The sequence below is a fragment of the Pleurodeles waltl genome, chromosome 4_2 (genome assembly GCF_031143425.1).
Source record: "Pleurodeles waltl isolate 20211129_DDA chromosome 4_2, aPleWal1.hap1.20221129, whole genome shotgun sequence".
In the NCBI taxonomy this organism is placed as follows: domain Eukaryota; kingdom Metazoa; phylum Chordata; class Amphibia; order Caudata; family Salamandridae; genus Pleurodeles; species Pleurodeles waltl.
The window spans coordinates 773,683,504-773,707,772 of NC_090443.1; the positions used below are offsets into that span (position 1 = coordinate 773,683,504).

Genomic DNA, 24,269 nt, shown 5'->3' on the forward strand with positions numbered 1-24,269 from the left:
AGACGTCAAGAGCCCGAACATCTGACACTCTCTTGCAGGATATGAGACAACATGGCCAATTTAGCCGATAACTCTTTCCTAGACAGGAAAGAACTGTCCTGCCAAGAGGATAACAACCGTAATACCAGGTTAACATCCCACAGTTCAGTGTATCTGGGTTGAGGAGGACGGGACAGGCGAACGTCCTTGAGGAGTTTGCACACCCACGGGTGAGTTCCCACTGGATGACCCTCCAAAGGGGGGTGTCCTGCCGAAATAGCAGATCTAAAAGAATTCACTGTGCAATACGATAGACCCGACGCTGCCAATTCCGCCAGATAATTCAGCACATCTGTAGTGTGGGCCCCCATGGGATCTGTATGTCTGTCCAGACACCATCGAGACCAACAAGACCAGGCTGACTTGTATCTCTTGCCAGTCCCTGGAGCAGAGGCCTGAGAGATGAAGGTTTGAGCTTCCTGTGAAAGTCGGCAATCATGCCAGCGGTTCCGGAAATCCTCCAGGCTACCAGCTGCAGGTGACCCTGGAGCACCAGCGGGTGGCACTGGCCCAAGGAATCCCGAAGGATTGAGGGGTAAGACGGGAGGCGAAGGGGAAAATCGCACGACAGTTCCAGTAGGGTTGGAAACCACGCATGAGAGCGCCACAGAGGAGTCACCAGGATAAGCGTGGCTTGTTGTCGACGCACTTGAGACAGAACTCTTGGAATCAACAAAAATGGGGGAAAAGCGTACCCTAGAAATGGGCTCCAGGTCTGTTGGAATGCATCCACCGCCTCCGCTCCCGGGTCGGGACGCCAACTGAAATAGCGAGGAAGATGCGCATTCCACCGTGAAGCAAAGAGGTCCACCGCGCAAGGACCCCAATAAGACATGATCGCCTGAAAAGTCGTCGGATCCAGCTGCCAATTGCTGGAATCCGTCAGATACCTGGAATTCCAGTCCGCCGTAGCGTTCTGGATGCACGGGAGATACTCCGCTGTGACTGATATCTGGTGCGCCAGACGAAAATGCCAAAAATCCTTTGCCAATTCCGCCAGTGCCCTTGATCGGGTGCCCCCCCCAGGCGGTTGATTTACTGAACCGCCGATATATTGTCCATCCGAAGGAGCACCACACAAGAGACCCTGTCCCGAGTCATGGACTTGATCGCAAACGAACCCGCTAGGAGATACAAGCAATTGATATGCAGGCTGAGTTCCTGGGGCGTCCAGCGACTGCCGAAGGAAAGGTCCCCGCATCGGGCTCCCCAGCCTTGCAGACTGGCATCCGACTCTATGAAAAGATCGGGAGAAGAACCAAAGATGGCCCTGCCGTTCCAGTCCTCCATGTGGTCCAACCACCAAAGCAACTCTGTCTTGGCCTCCGAATTGAGGGCAATCCGTTCAGAGTAAGTCAGCCCCCGGCGAAGATGATGTGCTTTGAGGCGCTGGAGAACCCTGTAATGAAGAGGGCCTGGAAAAAATGCCTGAATCGATGAGGATAGTAAGCCCGCCACACTGGCGAGCTGGCGAAGCGAGATCTTGTCCCGTCTCAGCACGATCCTCAGCTCCTTCTTGATTTTTGCAATCTTCTGGAGCGGAAGACTCAGAGAAGCCGCCTGGGAATCTACCAGGAAACCCAAGAAGGTCATTGACTGCAAGGGGGTCAGATCGGACTACAGGAAGTTGATCACAAACCCCAGATCTTGCAACAGCGCAATAGTCATGTTCACATTGGATAAGAGATGAGGTTTGGACTGGTCCATCAAAAGGATATCGTCCAGGTAGATAATGAGGCGAATTCCCCGCAAACGAAGGAATTCCACCACCAGTTTGAGAAGCTTGGTGAAGCACCAAGGGGCTGAAGAAAGGCCGAAGGGGAGAGAGGTGAACTCGAACATCTGTTGTCACCACCGAAATTGCAGAAACCTGCGATGCGGAGGGAAAATGGGGACCGTGAGGTACGCGTCCTTGAGTTCTAGACGAACCATCCAGTCCCCTTGAAGTAAAATGTCCCGCAGGAGGTGAATACCCTCCATTTTGAAGTGCCGATAGACAACCCAGTCGTTGAAGGCACGCAGATTGATCACCGGGCGAAAACCTTTGTCCTTCTTCTCGACAAGGAAAAGATTGCTGACGAAACCCCTTGGGTGAAGCGACACGGGACAAATAGCGTCTTTGCGTAGCAACTCCTGTACCTCTGCGTCTATGAGGAGGGAGTCTGAGTCCGAAAAAACCATAGGCTTGGGAATCGATTCCTGAACTGGAGTCCCCCAGAACTCTATGTGGAAGCCTGACAATGTTTGCAAGACCCATACGTCTGAGTTCCCAGTTGTGTCTGAACAAGCGAAGTCGCCCTCCCAGTTTTTGAGGGAAAGAAGGAGTAATCCTTACCCGAGGTTCTGCCTGGGGCATTGGCTGCACCACGGGCTCCTCTACCCGCTTTACTTCGTCCTTTACCCCTGTTGGGGAAGAAAGTCCCCTGACGACCGTCTCGCCAGCCGAACTGTCCAGGGCCTTGTTGGAATTGGCGGCCGGAAGAGCGACCCCTTCCTCGTCCGGCACCGCCAAGAACCTTCCCAGGCAAAATCTTCTTTATCGACGATTGGGCCTTATCCAGGGCCGAAAAAGTGGCCACGAATTTCCCAAGCTCCTTGACATAGGGATCACCAAACAAATTACCCTGTGCCACCGCCCCTGCCTCCGAGGATGACAGTTCCCCCAACTTGGGGTCAATCTTAATAAGCAGGGAGCGGCGCCTCTCTGCTGATATAGCGCAGTTGGCATTGCCGAGAAGGCATAATGCCCTCTGGGCCCAACCCGCAACGACTTCTGTCTGGAGAGGTGTATTTGACAATTTGGCACGCTCGGCCAATTGGATAATTTGGGTCAGAGGTCCAACCACGTCCAGGAGCTTATCCTGGCACGTTCGCCAGGACCTATCAATCCCTTTTTTAGGATCCTTCACATACTTTCCGAAGAAGGTACACAGTTTAGGGTCTATCTCTAGGGTGACAGCCACCCTATCAGGGAGGGTAGGGCGGGGGCATTCGGCCCTGAGCCGCGCCCGTACATCCTTATCTAAAGGTTGGCGAAGTTTACTTGCCACGTAGTCTGCAACCTTGGGATACGGGTGCCATTCAGATGAGCGGGGTGATAGATGCCCTCCGGCTCAAACATGTTGGAATCCGACTCTCCCGGAACCAGAGATTCCGGGATAGAGGCCCCCGGGTGCCACGGACGACCCGTTTCCACCTCCTCCACAGAGGAGGAATCTCCCTCAGAGTCGCCAACCATGCCCACTGAAGACCCCAGAAGGAGGTCCGATTTGGGGTGCCACTCGTCACCAGTAACCCCGGGCAAAGAACCCTCCCGGGAGGGTAAGCACAGTTGCGTGCACGCACTCTTACCGGGAAGTGCAGAAAAAGACTCCGTTTCTCCGAGGTGCTCCGCAGCATGCTTGCGTGGTTTCCTGGGGGAAGCTTCGTGGGCAACCCCCGTCACCCCCGTCACGCCTGGCCCTTTAGAAACCTGTTCGGCCAACTGCGCCATGCTCTCCTTAATAGGAGCGAGAGCATGCGCGATGGCCTGCGACAGGATCACATCCACCCCCAGGGGGAGGATGCGCAGAGAAGGGACCTCAGAAGACATGAAGGGAAAGGAGTCTTGATCCTGGGCAGGTTGCATACCGCTCATGAGGGTAATGACAGGAGAAAAAACACGCCCCCAAAGCCTTGCAGGGTAACCCCCTCACACTCCTGTCCCAGTCAAAGGCTTAAAAGCTCACCAGCCTAAAGTCAAGGAAAAACGGTACACAACCCCGTGTGACCGTGTAGCAAGAGCGTACCTCCCGCTCAAGGTAATCCCAACCAAACGGTGTCACTAGAGCGGGCAAAAAACACAGGGCAGACGAAATTTGCCCTAACGCATTAAGAAAACACGGCACCGAGCGTAAAATGACTTGTGCGCTGTGAACGTGAATGAAAAAAACGTGACGCGCGCCCTCTAGAGGGCCCGACGCATCACCCCAGTGTAAACACGCTCGGGCTTGCCAAAGCCTACCGCGCGTGTAGCAGCAGCGTTGCTATAACAGAGAACCACCTGAAAGTGAAAGGATTGACGCGATTGACGCGCGCGAGCCAAGTTATCAAAATACACACCCGTGACCAAGTCAAAAAGAGCGTAGAGGCAGAAAGGCACTTATCTGTCACCACGAGCAGTGAAGAAAGAGGGAGGATGACGTCACTGTGGGCATTTATACTGTCGGTGTTATCAGTGTTCATTGGATTATGATTGCCATGACTACGGACTCATGGGATTTGTGGTTTTAATGTTTTTTGATGTTGAACTTTGAACCTGCTGTGTAATAAAAAGTGAAGAAAGAACTGCATAAACCTCGCCTCAGGTCCTGTCATAGAATTAGAGTGAGGTGGATAACAATGGAGCGCAGTGGACTGGAGTGGATTGGGTGGGGTGGATTAGACTGGTGTGAGGTGGGGTGAATTGGGGTGGGGTGTTTTGGATTGGAGTGGGGGTGGATTCTAGATTCTGTGCTGGACTGGGGTGAATTGGATTGGTGTGAGGGGACTGGATTTGTGTGGTGGACTGAATTGTAGTGGGGTGGATTCTAGAGGAATGGAGTGTGGTGGATTGGATTGGAGCGGGGCAGATTGTTTTGGGTTGGAGTGGGCTGTTTGGGATTGGAGTGAGGGAGGTTAGAATGGGGAAGGTTGTTTTGGATTAAAGTGGGGCAGATTGGAGTGGGGCATATTGGTTTGGACTGGAGTAAGGCAGATTGTTTTGGATTGGAGTGGGGCAGACTGTTTTGGACTTGGGTGGGGCACAGTGGAGTAGGGCAGATTGTATTACGGTGGAATGGAGTGGGTGAATTTGACTGCAGTGGGGTGGACTGGAGTGGGGTGGATTGGGTTTGTGTGAGGTGGAGTGGGGCATAGTGTTTTTGATTAGATTGCGGTGGACTGGTGTGGGACAGATTCTTTTGGACTGCAGTGGGGCAGACTGTTTTCGAATGGAATGAGGCAGATTTGAGTGGGACAAATTGCTTTTGAATAGAGTGGGGAAGATGGCAGTGCAGCGGACTGGAGTGAGCACATTGTTCTGGATTGGAGTGGGCCAGATATTTATGGATTGCAGTGGGGTAGGCCGGACTGGGGCAGATTGTTTTAGATAGGGGCAGATTGTTTTGGACTAGAGTGGGGGAGATTGCTTTTTGATTGTAGTGGGGCAGAGTGGAGTAGGGCAGATTGTTTGGGACTGGAGTGGGGCAGACTGTTTTGGAGTGGTACAGATTGTCTTGGATTGTAGTAGGGCAAATTGGATTGGGGTGGGGTGGGAGGAGTGGGGTGGGCTGGAGTGGACTGCACAATTATGTCTTAAAGCATAATTTTAGAAATCACATATAATAAAGAAACAATGTTGCTTTGCAATATTTCAAACAAGATAATTGTTATCTTTTGAGAAGTGCACCCAGGAGCAAAAACAGAAGAAAACTTGAGTAGAAAATGAGAAAAGACGACATGGCAAAATAAAAGAAAGTTAGCTATAAAAAAATAAAACTTTGCAAATTTAGTTTGTTCTAATGGGCACGTTTTTACCAGTCACAAGCCTTCTGTGTGCAGATCACTAGAAGTGGAAAAAAACCTAAAATAGTACCTCAATCACATTGGGAGCAGCAGACTGGCACTGATTACGTTGTACCAATCAATCCTTGTCCCATGCTCCACAGAGAGGAACAGAAATTATGCTTGCCCTGCAGTAATGAACTACAAGGCTCTGAAGAAGAGTGCTATGCAAGCCAACAAATGGTAAGCGACAGACAGGCTCCAAGCCCTTTACTCAACACAACAGAGCTTCACAAGTGAGACGCATGTGCTAGCGCATGCACTTGCAGGCACAACCATAAAAAGTAGCAGGAACTCTCAGCAAGACATGCGGCCTGTAGAAGTCTTTATCAGGAACATGAGAGGCTTTGGATATTAATGGAGTGGCCTGAGGCAGGGGTTACAATAAGGGGCAGATCAATAAAGACTGTGCTGGCAATCTAAACCCCAACAGGGATAAGAATGAACATGGGAGAGTGGGCCCAGCTACTATCGGGCCAATCCAACAAACACAGAAACTTGCAGTGGAGGCGGAAGAACGTGTTATTTCTATATAGAAGTGGAAACAGAGGCAAAAGAAGAAACACAAAACAGACGAGAATTTTTAAACACAGGGGTCACAGGGCACACTTGGGGCCCATTGAACTTTAGAGGACCTAGTGTATGACAATCACTAGAAAGATTTTAAAGCTACACATGTGTCCAAAAAGGCATACACAGAAGAAAGTCACAAATTTCGTTGTCACAGCAACAAATAAGGAGAGCCAAATCAAGCAATCTGAGTGGACACAGGCAAGCCTAATCTATCCCAGGAGCCCAAGATGATGTTTACAATAGAGGACCAAGTAACAAACTGGCAGACATTCAACACTGAGACAAAATAAACTGAGACCTAATAAAAAGCCTCTCTGACCTCCACACCAAATTAAGTGCTACAATAAATAACCTTGCAATTGAGCCCTTGGCAGCAGAGTTCCATCGATTGGGGGAGGCCTGGAGCATCCCACTGGGAGTTGGACTGCATATTGTGTTCCATTATGAAGATGATCTCCTAGAACAAGCTACGAAGGTGAAGTAAGATGGGCCCACACTTGTCACGACAGTTGTGGCAAAAATTACAAAAGGCCTATATATGGGAAATATACTGACCAGGAGACACATCATTCACTTCAAAGGAAGATACAACTGAGGCCTTGAGATAAGACTATACAGACTTATACATGGCTGAGCAAAGTTCAGATGGAAAATAATACTGCTATGTGAGAACGACTCTCATGCTGAGAATAACCCAAGCTCAAATGGAGGAAACAACAGTTCCAATTAGCCAAAGTGAAGTTCTAGCTGTAATTAAGACATTAAAATTGAGAAAGGACCCAGGCCCAGGAGGCATAATGGCAACTTTCTACAAAGTATTCGCTGCTACTTTGCTCTCCCTACACCCCACCTCCTTCCCCCCCCACCCCTGCCCCCTACCTCCAAGTGAGTAACCCCTAAACCCTTTGAAATAGTGCACAAAGGGATTGAGTCAAACAACAATGCAGAGAAAGCAAATCAAGGCAAAAAGACCAAACCATATGCTTCTTAGCAGCTGATTGCCCCACTAAATATCAACCTCAAAATACATACTAAGAATCTACCCTCCATATTTGAGCCAGCAATACAAATATTATACATCCAGACCAATCAGGATTTAAAAGGGGACAGCAAAAACATGATAACGCCTGCCAGGTAAGACATCTGATTGAGAAAGTAAATAAGAAATTGATACAAGCCAGACTTCTAACACTATAGGTTGAAAAAGGTTCACATCAACTGGGCATTTCTCACCCATGTACTAGAAAAAGGCCTTGGCCCGAGATTTCAAGCTGGGTTGCTGGCAAGCTATCACAATTCCACATCACGAATGAGCATTAATACAAAATTAACTACACTGGTCTTGCTGAGTGGTGGAACTGCCCGGGCGTCCTTTGTCTCTATTTATTTTTGAGTTTGTCATTGAACCTCTTGTGGTCAAGATAAGGGAAGACCACTTAATCGTGGTCAAATTATTTGTGAAGTCACCCACAAATGTTCACTGTTTGTGGGTGATATCGTATTAACATTGGTTCCACCAAACGATTCCCTCCCTTGGGCGCTTACACATTTACATAAAGTTGAGATAAACAGGGCAAAATAAGAAACTTTTAAATTGACTTTTCTAACTGAAGAAGCAAAGAGACTGAAACTCCCATTTGATTGGATGATAAAGGGAGAATCCACTACGTGCAGTTTAGGCAGTGGGTAATGCACTCTGAAGTGCAACAGGTAGCAGGAGGAGAATTGACGCAGATAGGAAATTGTAACAACTTGGGAATAAAAGTAATCATATAAAATCTATATAGTCTAGTAACATATCTTAAACCTTACCCTATTAGCATTAAAACCCACTGGGAACAGGTGACAAAGACTGAGACAAATGACATCCAGTGGAAAACACTATAGGATGATACATTTAAAACTCTGAGTCGGACCTCAAGCAGAAAAGCAAATAACCTAAAACCAAAACTTGGGCCGTAAAATATTTTCAGCCAAAAAATGCCCAGAGAACCGAGAGGAAACTGGGACATACCTGCTCACCAATCTGCCGAAGATGTATTGTCGGATGGCCAGACTTTGCAGCAGATCTCTCTACAGTCCTCTCCGAAGCAGCAAATTCTGTTCAGTGGTTTCCCACAGAAGGGGTATCCGGACTCATGGAAGCCTCTTTGGCTACAGCCTGCACTTTCTTCCCACTTGAGATTTTTGACTTCCATAAAAAGGGACTATGGGCTAAATTACAAGTCTGGCGTTCAGGGGACCGCCAGACTCACAGTGGTTGTGAGACTGCCGCAACTGTGGAGGTCTGACCTCCACATTACAAACCTAGCGGTTAGACCACCAGGGGACCGCTGTCCCCCAGGAACATGGTTCCCGATGGGCTGACGGCAGTCTGAGTTCTACTCAGCCAGGGCGGCGCTGGACTCAGCTTTCTGCTAGCCTTTCCACGGCAGGGACCCCACCATGGAAGGACTGGCAGAAAGCCAGTACCAGGGGCCACAGCAGGCCCATGGCAGTCCGTATTCAAATCATGCTGGTAGTCCCCCCTGTGCGACTACTTTGGCCATGGTCCCATGTGGAAACCCTGTCAGCCCACTGGAACCCTTGAAATAGGTCTAGTGGTCGGCTTTTCCGACCACCAGACTCATAACGAGGCCGTAAGTCAGAACTCAGAAATCTTCACCACGGCTTTGTCCAGTGGCTCCTTGACAACGGGGCTGATACTTGGATGTCGCCAACTGCTTTGTACTGCTGAACTTTACATTCTCATCATTTTTCTTCAAAAATTCTTTTAAGTCTGAAGGTAAGCAGAGACTGAACCTAATCAATGTCCTGTATCCAAACTGCACTCCTTTGCGGTTGGCCATAACTTTCGACTTTGTCCTGATGCCATTTTTTTTTATCTTTTAGGCGCTATTTTTTACTAAAAGCTTTAAAAATTCAAAGCTTTGGTTCCGCTGATTGGATTTTTGTCAGTTTGGTGTTAAATAATTTATTATTTTTTTCTAAATTGGTATGTGATTTTTCTTGTGTGGGGTTTTCACGTTAATAATCTTTGTGTGCTATTTAGCTACATTATACATTGCCTCTAAGTTAAGCCTGACTGCTTTTGTGCCAAGCTATCAGAGGGTTAAACACAGGTTAACTTTGTGACTTTATATGATTCACTTTGACAGGGATTGTAGTTGCTGCTTGAGAAGGATTCACACTCAACTCAATCAAAAACCCATTTTGTAATACATCATTTGCCATTTAACCCAATCATCAGCTACATAACCTGCAGATTTTAACAAAGCATATTTTGTTTCTAGCTCAAACTAATCAAAAGGTAATAAAAATATGGCAACATGGATTCTTGCGCAGTGAAAATCCCTTCGCAATGGCAACTGGTCATCTTTTAGTTGATTTTTTTCTGTATTCGGTTATTCAACTGGTACTAATGAGATGTAATATTTGGCCAGACAGGTTTAACATGTGTAAAAATAATTTAAAAATTAAGTAATAGTATGGGAAAATGTGCTGCATTTTGCAGCTTAATTTGTCTTTTCTTGCTGTATAATTTGGTCAACCCTGTCATATAATTTGCTACTCCACTGCTGCATAATTCCGGTGTCCCTGCCCATATTCAAGTTGTACTTATGCCTAGTGAGTTTACATAGAGTCTTCCCACACATTTGAAAACTCTTCTGGAGAAAATGTGACACCAAAGAGAATTTTAGCACATATGGGTGGATTGCCTGTTTATCAGATTATAATGCCATCAGATCACTTGTTTCATGCTAGCTGCCATGAAACAAATCCTAGGGTACCCATTACTCTAAAACTTCATAGCTTCAGGGTTGAAACCACAACAACTGGAGGGTAAAAAAAAATGATCATGAGGAACGGATTAGAAGCAGCCAAGAAGATGCTGAAAAGCCTCCAATGACACTATGATATTGAATGCTATGACGTCTGCAGTCCATGGAAAGTTTAATGAGAATTAAATTCTTTGAGGAACATTGGGAGTTGATGATTAGTTACATAACCAAAGGCATTCCAAACTGCACATACCACGGAGATTGCAAGAACTTAAACTGTTTTGCTAGGATATGAGTGAGTGAAGGACAAGTGATCCACAGACTATAAACCAAACCCCAGAAATAATATCTGCATAAACTAGACAATAAAATGGGTTTGAGGTGTACCTAGTTTTCACAAGGGGCATGGGGTGTTTAGAAGGGGTCGTTTTAAGTGAAAGAATTACATTCAAGTATGCAATATGCATAGAGCTGTTAGACAATAGGAATGTTATAACAAATGCTAACTGTGTGCTGGATTCCACATGTATCCTTTTTATGTTTTTGAAAAAATAATAACAGCCACTACTTAAAATATACGGTCAATATATGGATAATTTGTTTCACATATGCCCATTCAATATAAATACCATTCAAAGATTAAGAGGGGAGTTTTAGATTATTTGTTAATTTCCTGCAGTGATTTCAATCTAGTTTGTGGCTACTGCATTATAATAAGGCTTGTAAGCGATAAATTCTCTCTGCAAATTACGCTTAAACATTTAGAAGGATTTCCACAGTCTTGGTGCTTTCAACTGCATTCTTTGATCTACTTCACTTCCGATAAAAATTGGCCACTGGAAAGCTGATGTATATTTGCAAAGGATGTTCAAAACTGTGGCTGATAAAAGTTCTGGGTCTAATGCTGTTCATTTGTGGGAGGGATTGTTACTAACTCATGGCACCGGAACAGTTGTGCTGTATAGACTGGAATCCTATGGAGAGGCAATAGTGTGTTTTCTATGTTGAACCTGCCTCTTTTTTTTCACATTGTGGGTACATTTTATTCAGCATTGTGATGGTTTCACTTATTTCAGTCCAAGGCTTCAGACGAAGCTGAAATGCATTGATGGGTCCACATCTCTTGTGTGGCGGCTCGTTACTGGATCGGAGAGGGAGAGGGAAAGAATTAATTGGCACCAACAGCATTCTGGAACTCAGCGGCATCTGCCATATGAAGCGGATATAATATTTAAAAAAAAAATAAAAAAAAAAAAATAATAATATATATATATATATATATATATATATATATAATTCACATAAAACACTCTGACTGCAGGAACACCACACAGCGGCCCTGGGTGGGCTCCGAGAGGCCCTAATAAATCCTCCAACACTCCTCCAAATCACAGGAGACCCAGGACACCTCCAAGGTGCAAATCAATTTATTTCAGCACACAAATCCAACGCGTTTCGGCAACAGCCTTACTCATGGATACATCATTGTTACAGTGCTCCAAGCTAAAAACCATGTAATAATAGACATAAAAAACAGACAAAATCTCAAATCCCCACCAAAAGACACAAAATGTGGCGGCCATCTTAAAGTGCATCTATAAATAAGTTTCACAGTAGTTTGTACCATAGTCCTATCAAAATACAACTCTAATTATTGTTCAAATCCATCAGAATCTTTAAATTAATGTGATATCATACTTCGCACAATAAATAGAGTGAAATTTAATTGCCAAAATACAAAAATTGTAAATAGAATAATTCATTGCATTATAAAAGTTTGTTAAATATAAATATTTTCAAAATTTAAAATTTAATATATCACTTATAAATCCTGAACATTATTACCTGTGCTTGAATTAATTACATTTCATCCTATACCATCCAAATAGACCTGTACACCTACACAAAACTTTTGGGGGATCTCATATTTTTGGGGGATCTCATATTGGTATATGGAGCTTATCTACCCAAGTGGGTAGACGGACAAGTTCTTCTGCTGTAGAAACCTTATAGACCCCAACACCTGTTCCCTTCTACTAAGAATCAAATAGGATTAAAAAAATCACCCCTACTTCACATTTCCTATCAGCCGACCACCCACCAAACAAAATATCGATTACCCTAGAAGGATGCTCAGCTCCTCACTCTAATTTAGCCCTACAGGTTCCAACGTTTCGAAGTCTATTATATATTTAGACTCTAAAACACGTAACAATCTCTCTCTATCGCCTCCCCTTTTACTCATCCTTACTTGGTCTATAACTACAAACTTCAGCAGATTCTCATTGCCAAAATGATGGCTGAAGAAGTGCCTAGCTACTGGATAGTTTTTATCCTGATTTCTAATGGCTCGTCTGTGTTCCAAAACTCTTTTCTTCGCATTATGTATCGTACTGCCCACATACAATTTTTCACATGGGCATATCAGACAGTACACACAGTAAGATGTATTGCAATTGTAATTACCTCTAATTGCAAAGCTGTCTAACCTTCCTGGAACATATAATGTCCTGCAGCTATTGCTGGACTTGCAGGCTTTGCACTTCATACAACAGAAGAAACCTTCCATTCCCGTATTCTGTATACGTCCTACTGATGTTATCTCGTTACGACACAAGTTGTCCTTGAGAGATCTATTTCTCCTAAAAGTTATTTGGGGATTATCACTGATCCAGTCTGCCAAAACAGGGTCCGTCTGCAAGATATGCCAACTCTTCCTAAGTAATGAGCGTATTTTGTACGACTGATTACTATAAGTTGTAATGAATCTAATGGACTCACTTTCCTTCTCTTGCCTTCTGTTAGTTCCATACAAAACATCATCTCTACTTAATGTCACCACTTTGCGTTTGGCTTGATCGATCACTTTAGCCCCATAGCCTCTGTTCCTGAACCTCTCACACTTCACATTACACTCTTGGTGAAAATCAGCTTCTTCGCTACAGTTCCTCCGGGCTCTCAACAATTCTCCAAACGGAATACTCCGGATTAGAGTCCCCGGATGTGCACTGTGAGCACTTAGTAGACTATTGCCGGCTGTTGCCTTCCTATACAATTTGGACACTAATCTACTACCCTTCACAGAAATTTCCACATCGAGGAACTCTATACACTTCGAATCCAAATGCTCAGTAAATCTTAGGTTGCACTCATTGGTGTTCAAATCTCGCACAAATTGCATGGCTGCTTCTTCATTACCCCTCCAAATTACAAAAATGTCATCAATAAAACGACACCACAAGACCACATTGGTATCGAATTGGGTAATTTCTTCTGACACCTGTTCCTCCCACCAGCCCATAAACAATTTTGCATAGCTGGGGGCAAAACAGGTGCCCATAGCTGTCCCTTGAAGCTGTTTGTACAGATGATCATCAAAGATGAATACATTGTTCTTAAGACAAAACTCGATCATAGTGCATAGCATTTCCGAATGGAAGAAAAAAGACAGTGACCTTGCTCTGAGAATGTGTCTAATAGCTCTCACCCCCAAGCCATGATCTATGCTCGTATACAGACTAGTTGAGTCGATACCCTCTTATGTCAAAGACACCACACATTTTTTTAAAATCATTGAGGGTATCGTATGGGAAGATGACTTCTTACTGTTAACCCTAGATGTGACTAGTCTGTATACGAGCATAGATCATGGCTTGGGGGTGAGAGCTATTAGACACTTTCTCAGAGCAAGGTCACTGTCTTTTTTCTTCCATTCGGAAATGCTATGCACTATGATCGAGTTTTGTCTTAAGAACAATGTATTCATCTTTGATGGTCATCTGTACAAACAGCTTCAAGGGACAGCTATGGGCACCTGTTTTGCCCCCAGCTATGCAAATTTGTTTATGGGCTGGTGGGAGGAACAGGTGTCAGAAGAAATTACCCAATTCGATACCAATGTGGTCTTGTGGTGTCGTTTTATTGATGACATTTTTGTAATTTGGAGGGGTAATGAAGAAGCAGCCAAGCAATTTGTGCGAGATTTGAACACCAATGAGTGCAACCTAAGATTTATTGAGCATTTGGATTCGAAGTGTATAGAGTTCCTCGATGTGGAAATTTCTGTGAAGGGTAGTAGATTAGTGTCCAAATTGTATAGGAAGGCAACAGCCGGCAATAGTCTACTAAGTGCTCACAGTGCACATCCGGGGACTCTAATCCGGAGTATTCCGTTTGGAGAATTGTTGAGAGCCCGGAGGAACTGTAGCGAAGAAGCTGATTTTCACCAAGAGTGTAATGTGAAGTGTGAGAGGTTCAGGAACAGAGGCTATGGGGCTAAAGTGATCGATCAAGCCAAACGCAAAGTGGTGACATTAAGTAGAGATGATGTTTTGTATGGAACTAACAGAAGGCAAGAGAAGGAAAGTGAGTCCTTTAGATTCATTACAACTTATAGTAATCAGTCGTACAAAATACGCTCATTACTTAGGAAGAGTTGGCATATCTTGCAGACGGACCCTGTTTTGGCAGACTGGATCAGTGATAATCCCCAAATAACTTTTAGGAGAAATAGATCTCTCAAGGACAACTTGTGTCGTAACGAGATAACATCAGTAGGACGGATACAGAATACGGGAATGGAAGGTTTCTTCTGTTGTATGAAGTGCAAAGCCTGCAAGACCAGCAATAGCTGCAGGACATTATATGTTCCAGGAAGGTTAGACAGCTTTACAATTAGAGGTAATTACAATTGCAATACATCTTACTGTGTGTACTGTCTGATATGCCCATGTGAAAAATTGTATGTGGGCAGTACGATACATAATGCGAAGAAAAGAGTTTTGGAACACAGACGAGCCATTAGAAATCAGGATAAAAACTATCCAGTAGCTAGGCACTTCTTCAGCCATCATTTTGGCAATGAGAATCTGCTGAAGTTTGTAGTTATAGACCAAGTAAGGATGAGTAAAAGGGGAGGCGATAGAGAGAGATTGTTACGTGTTTTAGAGTCTAAATATATAATAGACTTCGAAACGTTGGAACCTGTAGGGCTAAATTCGAGTGAGGAGCTGAGCATCCATCTAGGGTAATCGATATTTTGTTTGGTGGGTGGTCGGCTGATAGGAAATGTGAAGTAGGGGTGATTTTTTTAATCCTATTTGATTCTTAGTAGAAGGGAACAGGTGTTGGGGTCTATAAGGTTTCTACAGCAGAAGAACTTGTCCGTCTACCCACTTGGGTAGATAAGCTCCATATACCAATATGAGATCCCCCAAAAATATGAGATCCCCCAAAAGTTTTGTGTAGGTGTACAGGTCTATTTGGATGGTATAGGATGAAATGTAATTAATTCAAGCACAGGTAATAATGTTCAGGATTTATAAGTGACATATTAAATTTTAAATTTTGAAAATATTTATATTTAACAAACTTTTATAATGCAATGAATTATTCTATTTACAATTTTTGTATTTTGGCAATTAAATTTCACTCTATTTATTGTGCGAAGTATGATATCACATTAATTTAAAGATTCTGATGGATTTGAACAATAATTAGAGTTGTATTTTGATAGGACTATGGTACAAACTACTGTGAAACTTATTTATAGATGCACTTTAAGATGGCCGCCACATTTTGTGTCTTTTGGTGGGGATTTGAGATTTTGTCTGTTTTTTATGTCTATTATTACATGGTTTTTAGCTTGGAGCACTGTAACAATGATGTATCCATGAGTAAGGCTGTTGCCGAAACGCGTTGGATTTGTGTGCTGAAATAAATTGATTTGCACCTTGGAGGTGTCCTGGGTCTCCTGTGATTTGGAGGAGTGTTGGAGGATATATATATATAGATATATATATATATATATATATATATATATACATACATACATACATACATACATACATACATAAATCACAGTGGCGGTCACCAGTAGGTAGATATAGTTAGGATCATGTTTCCATAGAAAAAGCGTTTTTTGACTTGCATATATCTTTGGCGCCGTTTGACAAATCTTCACAAAAAATTTCAATAAAATTGTGCCTGTGGGTCTTGTTGAGCATGGAAAGTTTCGGGGTGATCTGTCCAGCTGGGGCCAAGAAAAAGGGAGGAGTAAAAAAAAAAAAAATATTGCATTTCCCATGTTACTTCTCATAGTAGTTTTGAACACGACTACACCCGAACCACTGGACAGATTTACACCTAATTTGGCAGAAAGCTAGGTTTTGCTCCACAGTTTGTGCTTTTTGTTATTTGGTGTAAATCGGTTAAGTAGTTGTTTAGAAACTTAAGGAAAACCAAATGTGTATATCTAAGGCTGCGGTTCCTCCCCGACAACTTTGTGAATAATAACAAACTTGTGCAGGGAAATGTAGAGCTCTGATTGGTTATCAACACTTCAACCAGGAAGTGTTGGCAGCCTTCTTGGGACTCGGCTTCAGCTGTGTCTCTAAAAAAAACAAATGAAAAAGAAAAAAGAAAAGGGGCCAGAGTAGGGACACCCTGACCCCTTAGCTGTGGTGCTGGGGTCCCACAGGCACACCCCAGGGCAAAAAAGCACTTTAAAAAACAATTTTGCAGAGATTTTGGGACACCGCAAATTCGCTGGAAAAAAAAAAAGTGTGGTCCCCCTGGATTGTTTTAGTAAAGTCCCTGGGTGGGCCAGGTCCCAGGGGCATGTAAAAAATAAAGGAGGTGGGTGCACGGGGCTCCTCTCCTAGGGCTTAATTATGCCATGTGTAGCGCCACCTTCCTGGGGCTTAAAATAAATACCATGTGGATGGCCACATGACCCCTACTCCCCGTTAACCACCACCTCCCTGGGGCAAAATGTCAATTATAATGAGGGGGGGGTCCTGCGGGCCACCTGCCCGTGCCTCGGGGGCCACCACCTTTCCAGGGCAGAACTGAAAAAAGGGGATCTGTAGCAGACCCCCGGCCCCAGGGACCACCACTTATCCGGGGCTGTTTAAATGTTGGAGGGGAGGGCGGCGTGGCCCCCCTCATGAAGCCAATAATGGCCCTGGGGATCACCACCCCCAGGGTGTGGCTACTGCTATGGCCCGGGGTGTCCAACCCTTTGACAGCTCCCACTAAGTCGGAGCAAAAACTCTGCTTCCAGCGGGCCGGAGCTGTCAAAATGCTCTTGCCCGCAGGAAGCAGAGGTTTCATCTCTTTCCCTGCTCGCAGACATGTGGGAAGTAAAATAAAAGAAATGATTGCTTTTGCAGACAGTGAGCCTCATGTTTAGCAGCTCCCCGTCTGCAAAAGCAAAGCCAGCTCCCACAGGAGGCAGTGAGGCGGCTGAGACCGTGGGGGCCTTGAGGCTCTCCCTGCGGTTCCTAACAGTGATGACTGGGTGCCCTGGGGGGCACCCAGGTGACATGGCCAGGCCCTGAGGGATGGGGTCCCCTGGGATAAGATCGGTACGGGGAGGGGGGCTGTGCCTCTCACCCCCCAAAAAAAGAAATACATTTTAAGGCCAGGCCCTGGGGGAACGAGGTCCCCCAGGGCCATAATCAGCCCCAGTAAACCACCCACCCCCAGACACAGACCATTTACCCAACAAGGTAGCACTTACTAAGTAACCAGTAGAAAGTTGGGTAGACAGTTTGTGCAAAACTGTTGACTCTTATTGGATTAACAAGCAGATGACCTTCCGTTCAGGCCATGATGCTCATTTCACAGAAATTAAACCTCAACAGGAAACACTTACAAATATAAACGTAGCAGGTGCCCCAGTTGAAGCTCCACTTCTGGAAATGACAAATTATCCTACCTCCTGGGCTTGGCGGAGGCAAAGCAGGTGTGTTCACTTAGCAATTTTATATTGAAAATGATCTGAAATCCTTTGTGGAGGTGAATGCATCTAGTGCAGCACAATCTGTATGTGACTGTGAAAAGTGGGTTCTTTCTTGTCCTTTCATGGTGAAATCAGACTCCATGGTTCTCCCTTTAAATTGTGACAGGGATGCAAATGTGCAAATCACCTGGAAGCTCTGCCGGCTTGGCCCCTTTGTCCACCTTAGTAGTATGCAAAGGTCTTCCCACAGTTTGCCACGAAGACAGACAGCTCACCAATTGGCTCCGCACTGTGTTTGTTGCCAATTTTAGCGGCACGCTCTTGATGCCGGGGAATATGAGGACTTCTCAACAAAACAAGGACGCACTTACCTCATATAGATAAAAGGAAAGACCCTGGTTTTGTGGAGATTTACATCTTTGTAGTCTTGTTGGGCTCTCTATAGGAGGATTTGTGTTATCACAGAATTCTGGAGAAATACACATGAGGAACAATCACAGTGTCAAATGCACACAAGGTCTCTGGTGACATTTCCTTGTGTTCCATTACGCAGCTGTAGTGTAGAATACATACTGGACATTTACTCAAGGAGGCAGAAAGAACTCCACTAGTGCAAAGCTGTAGACTTTTGTTGGACAAAAGGGCAGGTGAGGTTCCTTTGTGGCAAGTCACTTAAACAGCTACTGGCACATCCACATAGACACTCACACACCCACTCACAGATGCCCTCAGCCATTCATTCAGACACTCATGCACCCACTCAGAAACTCACGTACTCACACACCCACTCAGACACTCATGCAACCACTCACAGACCCACTCAGACATTCACGCATCCACTCACAGACCTTGTCAGACATTCACGCACCCACTGAAAGACCCATTTAGGCTCATGCATCCACTCACAGAGCCACTCAGAGACTCATGCACTCACCCACAGGCCCACTCAGAAATTCATGCACTCACTCACAGGCACACTCAGGGACTCATGTACCCACTCACATACCTACTCAGATACTAACACACCCACTACCAGACCCACTTAAACACTCACAGACCCACTCATTTAGCCACTCAGAGACTCACGCACCCACTCACAGAGACTCATGCACTCACTCACAAACCCACTGGGAGACTCACACACTGAATCACAGACCCACTTAGACATTCAGGTATCCGCTCACAGACCCACTCAGACATTCATTTACCCACATACAGACCCATACACTCACACACCCATTCATAGACCCACAAACACTCATACACCCACTCACACACCCACTCAGAGACACTGTCACACCCAGAGACTCCCTATTACACCTACTCTCACACTCAGACACTATCACACCCACTTTCACACCCACATAGTGAATCACACACTATCATACCAAAACAGACACTTTCACACCCACTCTTACACCCAGAGACACCCTCTCAGCTTGTCTCACATCCAGAGAAACAGGCCCTGCAGTTAACTCCTGCAGTGTATGGCCATAGGCCGTGTACGGCAGAGGATGGATTAACATATAGTAATTAAAATAATTTATGAACCATAAACATTCACTAAAAACCCCAAAGGTTACAGGGAAGTTATAGTTAGGAAACAGAATTAAATAAAACATAGAAACTCACTTAACAAACGAAGGTTACAGGACAGTTATAGTTAGGTTCTGAATTGAATTATACAAAACCACAGAAATTCAGCTGGTATAGAGATATTTCAGGTAACTATAACTCATGGCCTGAGATAACTATAGCACACGCCCCCGCAATGCACAGTTTTTTTTCTCACTAATGTAACTTCTAATGTTTAACTGATATTTTTATTGACGTTATAAAAGTTGTCATGAGTGCTGTAATATCTGGGGTAATTAGCAGTGCATGGTGCATTACAGCAAAGTCAATAACTTTCGCTGCAACTTTGAAATTCATTCAGAATGCATTTTCGTTGAAACATTTCTATCAGGTGTATTATTACTACAACATATAAATTCCATTTCTTACCACTTCATTTTTTTTACACTTCTCATGTGTGACGAAGAGCCAGGAGCGGTTCTGCTTTTGCACTTCTAAATTCTCTGAACACTAGAGAGAAAAGCAAAGTAATTGCTATCAATTAACTCTGCACAATACATTTTAACAAAGAGATTAATTTGATTGAGTTCTGGAGTTTCCAAAACTGGATGGTCCAGAAGATGGACTATCCAATAATTTGGCACATTTTAATTTTTTAATAAAAGTTTTGGAGTCCTTCATTTTTCTACATGTATGTTTTATTAACGTTAACAACCCTTGGATTCTAAACAGAATCACACCCCAAAAAACAAAGAAAACATTGTTACCCAATGTACATGCATATCCTTCAAGCCCTAAACCACCCCTTTTTATTTTTACAAATGAAACACGCCTCTGGATCCTAAAAATGTGTTTTACACAAAAGAATCCCAAACAAGCATTGGCGTAGCCAATAGGTCTTGCATTTGGGACCTTATAAATATTTAGCTATACAGCACATTAAACCTTTATCAGAAATAAACTGTGTTTGAGCATTCCTTTATACACTTGGCATTAGACTGTAATGGTCAGAACATGCCCTAGACACCTGCACTCCACCTCTCTGATCCTCACGCACACTCCCTGCATCCACTGGAGCGACAGAGGTGGATGTTCCTTATCCTACCTCACAGACAGGTTCTGAAACGACCTTCCCCTCCACCTCCGAGCATCAACCTCTCCCACAGAATTCAGAAAGGGACTTCAGACCTGGCTCTTCAAATGATTGCAGCAGGATCCTGGTGCCTGGTTACCCTCATGGGTGAATAGCTACATTCTACACATCCTGATTGACTAAATGACTGCCTCTGGTCCAGGCAGCTCAAGGATGGAACCTTCTTTCCCAACATGGCTATGCATTGTCCTTGTGCAAGAAACGTCGGGTGTTACGCTTCAGCTAGTCCCAACTTTTTATCCAAAAGAATAGGCATCCTGGAATTTTTAGACCATCTTTTTAATAAGGGTCACTAATTCTGCAGTGTTTTCTCTTGAAAATACATCTGTCAAACCTCCTGCATGACCGAGTATTTGTAGCTTAATCTGAATCTTCAAAAAAAAAATTGTTTCTACATAAAATATTTCAAAAGGGATTAACAGCAACAGCATGTGAATAAACACTGTACCAAAGACTGTGTTAAAAAGATGAACTGGACACACTTCAGCTATTGATTACTGTACTCAGCCATTTTAAAAGGGGCCAGGTTTGCTCAGATGATGTAAGCACCCACAACTGATCTACTCTAAGGAAGAATTTAGTTTGTCACAACAGGAACCAAAAACCTTACAGATTTATATATAGCTTAAAGAATAGGGATTTCTTCGTCGTGAAGATATTTTGTTAACCTAACCTTGTAAGTTTATGGTTTCATCATAGACACCGGTTTCTTTTTCAAAACATGTATTTCTTGATACTAATAAGTACCTTAATATCAAAGCATTATTTTATGTATAATGTTCTAACACGGGTGGTACAAGTATCACTTGTCAAAACCATGAGCCTATACATCCTCCCACCTGCGTGCTGTGGCATAAAGATCAATCGCTAGATATATAACAATGTCTTTACAAGGGAAAGAAAGCACAGAGGGTCGGGTCTTGGGACGACAAAACGAAGATGCAGGGTTATATACCAAACTACCTAATAGGCTAACCACTAGACGTCAAAAGTTAAAAGGCAAAACCCCATTATGGGGTTTACCCCAGCTCACCTGCGTATCAATGAGTATTATCCGCCCTGAGCAAGAGCTGGTAGTAAAGAAGTGATCGCGAGCATTCAAGTATTGCACTAGGTCTGCGATGTCTGCATCCACGCTACCCTTCTTACTGAAGTCGGCTTTATTTAAGCATTGTTGTTTCCATTTCTTAAACTCTTCCGAAAGTGCCATGCTCTTAGAACATCACCGACACGCGTGCGGGCAAGTGCAGACGACTGCCTCCCAGGTACACTTTGCGCCAGCGCTGTTTTACTTCTTATTGAAATGTGTAACTATATGATGAATTTGTCCATAACCACAAGTGGAGACACAGCACACGGCTTACAACTAAACCCAATCAGGCATGCAGAAACATTCTCTCAGCTTCCAAGAATGTGCGCTTCACTGCAATTGGCTGGAGGAAATATTAACCGGTGATTGGCTGGTGGAGTTAGTCAATTTTTCATTGGCTGCACCCCTTGACCAAAGTGCATCTAGATTGGTAATTAACTTACTGAAATGTTCTGCAGAGTCTTGCTACGGGATCAACGGAGCAGTGATTCGTGCGAATGATAGGATCGCTGGTAAGAAGTCTCATTAAACGTGAGCCTCAGCCTACTTGCCTCCGGTCTAACGCGTTGCAGCGTCTGTGGCGCAACCCAATGCCGGGAGCCAGTAGGACTTTACCTTTCACACTGAGCTCGTCACCACCTTCTTCCGCCTGTCCAGATGTTCGCATGCTCTTTGCCCTGTTATCTGTCAACCATTTACAGCTCAGTTGTCGAGCGGGAGTTACACAAGCCTAAATGTAAACATACTGGCTTTTTGCTATATTGTAATTCTGCGACGCTACAAAATTATATACGAACAAAATGTTAACGTTGTTGCTTTTACCAGATGAAGGAAATGGGAAACAGCCTATGTCTTACCCGTATATGTATTATATTATGTAATGGCACCATGTGCGATAACGTCAGGTCCCTAGCCCTTTCGTCTCTTCCCAACCTCAATTTGTCCCACGGTCCGTTCAGGAATACTAAATTTAATTGAAACACCCGCCACAAAAATCAAAGGTGGTATTGATAAAAATAAAATTATGTAGAACAAAAAGTCATTTGACGCTTGAATCTCAGTAGACCTACTTTAGTTATGCAACGTGATGGTACTAATGCCCTGCCGAGATTCCATCCCGTGACCCCTCGGCAAGACAAGCTGCATGTAATGTAACTGGTGGTCATGTAAAGCGCTCAATACCTTTGGGTTGAGTTCGCTCTATTTAAAACTACCAAAAAACTAGGTATGGTCCTTTTTGAGTTTCACGCAGATGCTTGCAAATAGGGGAGGCTGTTCCTTCTCTTACGCGCACCGAATCATGGAACAGCCTCCCCGTCCACCCCAGGGCAGCACCTCCCTCCAGGATTTCAGAAGGGTACTTAAGACTTGGCTCTTCCCGAGCATCTGATCCCAGCGCCTGGATACCCGCACGAGTGATAATTGCGCTATTCAAAATCCTGACTGATTGAGATAAATCAGTTACTTGCTGCATTTACCGTAAGGTTGCTAACTTGCTATATGTTGTCTTGAAACTACTTTAATTTCTTGGGCTTTTCTGTCACAAAATACTATCAGTGGGTGTGCTAATCCAGTTGGTTAGGTGGAGGCAGCTCACGACTGCAGCACCTAGAAAACATTATTTTTAAATAAAAGGGCATGACTAGAAACATGGTTGATCAGTGTAGGTGATTAGTTACTGATTACTCAGTAGTTTTACATTGCAGAAGAACAGAAGCACACGGACATTGCACTCCACTACACATTAAACTGAGTGAGAGATCAGTACAAGGTATTTGCAGTGGCTGATGAGCAGTGTTTATTGAACCAGTGAGATCTGTTTGGACTGTCAGGAACTTGGACCAGAGGAACAAAAGTAGGTGGATTCAAGGGTAAAGCTAACAGAGAGACAGTGGAACTGGAGTTTGACACAAATGTAAGTGTGTTGGGAAGCATGTTCTAGGCACTCTTCCGCTTTATGTTCCACCTTATCCTGTGTGACATTGCTGTTATTAGTGCTTATGTGTGAGCAGTATGAAAGCTACCCCTGCTGGATGGCAATTTTGTCGCCTTTGTTCCTATAGACCTGTGCTTCCACTGAGTGACCAGATGAATGTCTGTATATGGGCTTGGATAGAATGTATCTAGCTACAAAGCAGCCATATTGTAGCAGGATGGATACGGTGCTTTACCAGTGTGGAAGCATAATGTGAAAAGTAAGGTACAGGAAGGAACTGCAGTGGCGGCCAGCTAAAGGCAGCAGTGGTGGGACATGGGCAGAGTGGAGGTGAAGGCACCCAAACGAGTGGCAGGAAACGTTTCAGCCAGGGATTCAAAGAGGCACTCTTCAGATACATCTGGTAACCCAGGTAGTAGTGCTGTTGCTGGATAATGTGTTTTTATAATACACATCTATAAAAAAAAAAGTGCCGTTGTGCTTAAGCTAATAGAGGGAAAACAGATTATACAAAATAACCAGTTTTTGAAGCAATTATGATCTGAGGTAATTGGCGTTTTGGTGAAGTTGAGCATGTATGCAATCCATTGTTTATGAGCCACATAAAAAAGGTGTCCCTCCCATACGAGATTGAAGGATGCTAGCAGCCCATGCCAGAGTAGCTCCAACAGAATGATTGTGGATCGAATAAAGGTCAGTCCACGATGTTGCAGGGTTCTGTGATAAATACACAAGGCCTTAAAAATAATTCGCTGTTCTAGAGGAAGTCATTGAGGTTCTCAAAAACGGCCAGA

At 44.3% G+C, this 24,269-nt stretch overlaps 2 protein-coding genes across 7 annotated transcripts in view; one reads left to right on the forward strand and one right to left on the reverse strand.

Annotated features, from left to right (window-relative positions):
• The window catches only part of TYW3 (tRNA-yW synthesizing protein 3 homolog), a 65,540-nt gene extending 43,690 nt beyond the window's left edge, over nucleotides 1-21,850 (reverse strand). For both annotated transcript variants that reach the window (XM_069232436.1, XM_069232435.1), the window contains exons 1-2: nucleotides 21,483-21,850; nucleotides 19,726-19,806 (exon numbers count right to left, since the gene is read on the reverse strand). In XM_069232436.1, the coding sequence (XP_069088537.1) occupies nucleotides 19,726-19,806; nucleotides 21,483-21,659 (258 nt within the window). In that variant the 5' untranslated portion in view covers nucleotides 21,660-21,850. The remainder of the gene's footprint in view (nucleotides 1-19,725; nucleotides 19,807-21,482) is intronic.
• Nucleotides 21,851-21,932: 82 nt separating this feature from the next.
• Nucleotides 21,933-24,269, forward strand: part of CRYZ (crystallin zeta) — a 124,059-nt gene continuing 121,722 nt past the window's right edge. The window contains exon 1 of one of the 5 annotated variants that reach the window (XM_069232430.1): nucleotides 21,933-22,051. The gene's annotated coding sequence lies outside the window, so the exon portion shown is untranslated. Of the gene's footprint in view, nucleotides 22,052-22,093; nucleotides 22,276-22,865; nucleotides 23,019-23,347; nucleotides 23,455-24,269 lie in introns of those variants that run through there. The other 4 variants (XM_069232431.1, XM_069232433.1, XM_069232432.1 and 1 more) reach the window with 4 other exon arrangements.